Genomic DNA, 1,369 nt, shown 5'->3' with positions numbered 1-1,369 from the left:
TCAATATGCTAAATTTCCAACTCATACTCGCACACGATGGTTAAGCCTTCTTCCATTGATTGAACGAATTTTACAGTTATGGGGTGGCTTAATATCACTAGTTCTATCAACGGATGTCATTCCAAAGGTTCTGGAAAATTTATTCTCTGATGATTCAAATGAAATCTACTTCTGGTTTCTACAGAGCTCATTGCAGCTGTTTTAGCAAACTTTGCTGATACTTGAAAAAAAAGACCTTGTGCTTCCTGAAATAATAGAATCTGTCGAAAATCTGTCACAAAAACTCACTGACAGGATGCAGAAAAATTTTTTTGGTGCTATGACTCAATCAAAGTTGCAATCATTAGAGGATTCTAATTTGGCTAATCGCATAGAAAAGGAGTTTTCAACATTTTATTCGACATCTGTTGATTACATTCAGAAGTGGTTCAGAATTACTGATTATCCGTCTTCTTCTAAGTGGTTAATGCTGAAATCTGTCGACACAATTTCGTATGAGGATATTCGAAAATCTGCAGAGTTTCTAATGCCAGAAATTTCTGTGAAAGATTCTCTGTTTGATGAAACGAGTCTTCTAATTTCACTGTTGAAAGGTTCAAAAGAAAGTTTCCACGAATTGCCCATTGATAAAAAATGGGCTGTTCTGTTTCAAAACGAACTGTTTTCAGATTTGAAGAAATTGGTATACACAATTTTTTCCATTCCTACTTCGAATACTGCTGTTGAGCGAATATTTTCATTATGTAAAAAACAATGGACTGATGATAGAAACTGCCTAAAAATTGATACTGTTAAAAGTTTACTACAGGTAAAGTTTAATTATTCTTTAACATGCTCTGAAATGTACACTTACTTGTTAAAAAACGATGACTTAATTAAGCAAATACAATCAAAAGATAAGTATGTTGGTTGATTTCAGTAGCATGCCGGAGATCAGAGACTTATACAAAAAATTGAGAAACTGCCGTATAGATTGAGTACTACAAGGAAGGAACGCTAGTATTTTTATTATATATATATATATATATATATATATATATATATATATATATATATATATATATATATATATATATATATATATATATATATATATATATATATATATATATATATATATATATATATATATATATATATATATATATATATATATATATATATATATATATATATATATATATATATATATATATATATATATATATATATATATATATATATATATATATATATATATATATATATATATATATATATATATATATATATATATATATATATATATATATATATATATATATATATATATATATATATATATATATATATATATATATATATATATATATATATATATATATATATA

At 24.7% G+C, this 1,369-nt stretch overlaps 1 protein-coding gene across 1 annotated transcript; it reads left to right on the top strand.

Moving 5' to 3' along the window:
* Window positions 1–295: 295 nt before the first annotated feature.
* Window positions 296–808, top strand: HELRODRAFT_184725 (hypothetical protein; the record flags this gene model as incomplete). The annotated part of the gene is made up of 1 exon (XM_009020414.1): window positions 296–808. A coding segment is annotated over one exon (513 nt), but the record flags the coding sequence as incomplete, so codon positions are not given.
* Between the last annotated feature and the right edge of the window lie 561 nt (window positions 809–1,369).

The sequence above is a fragment of the Helobdella robusta genome (assembly GCF_000326865.2).
Source record: "Helobdella robusta unplaced genomic scaffold HELROscaffold_2752, whole genome shotgun sequence".
NCBI classification, from domain to species: Eukaryota; Metazoa; Annelida; class Clitellata; order Rhynchobdellida; family Glossiphoniidae; genus Helobdella; species Helobdella robusta.
The sequence above is the reverse complement of the archived record's forward strand: the minus strand, read 5'-3'. Positions and strand labels throughout refer to the sequence as shown.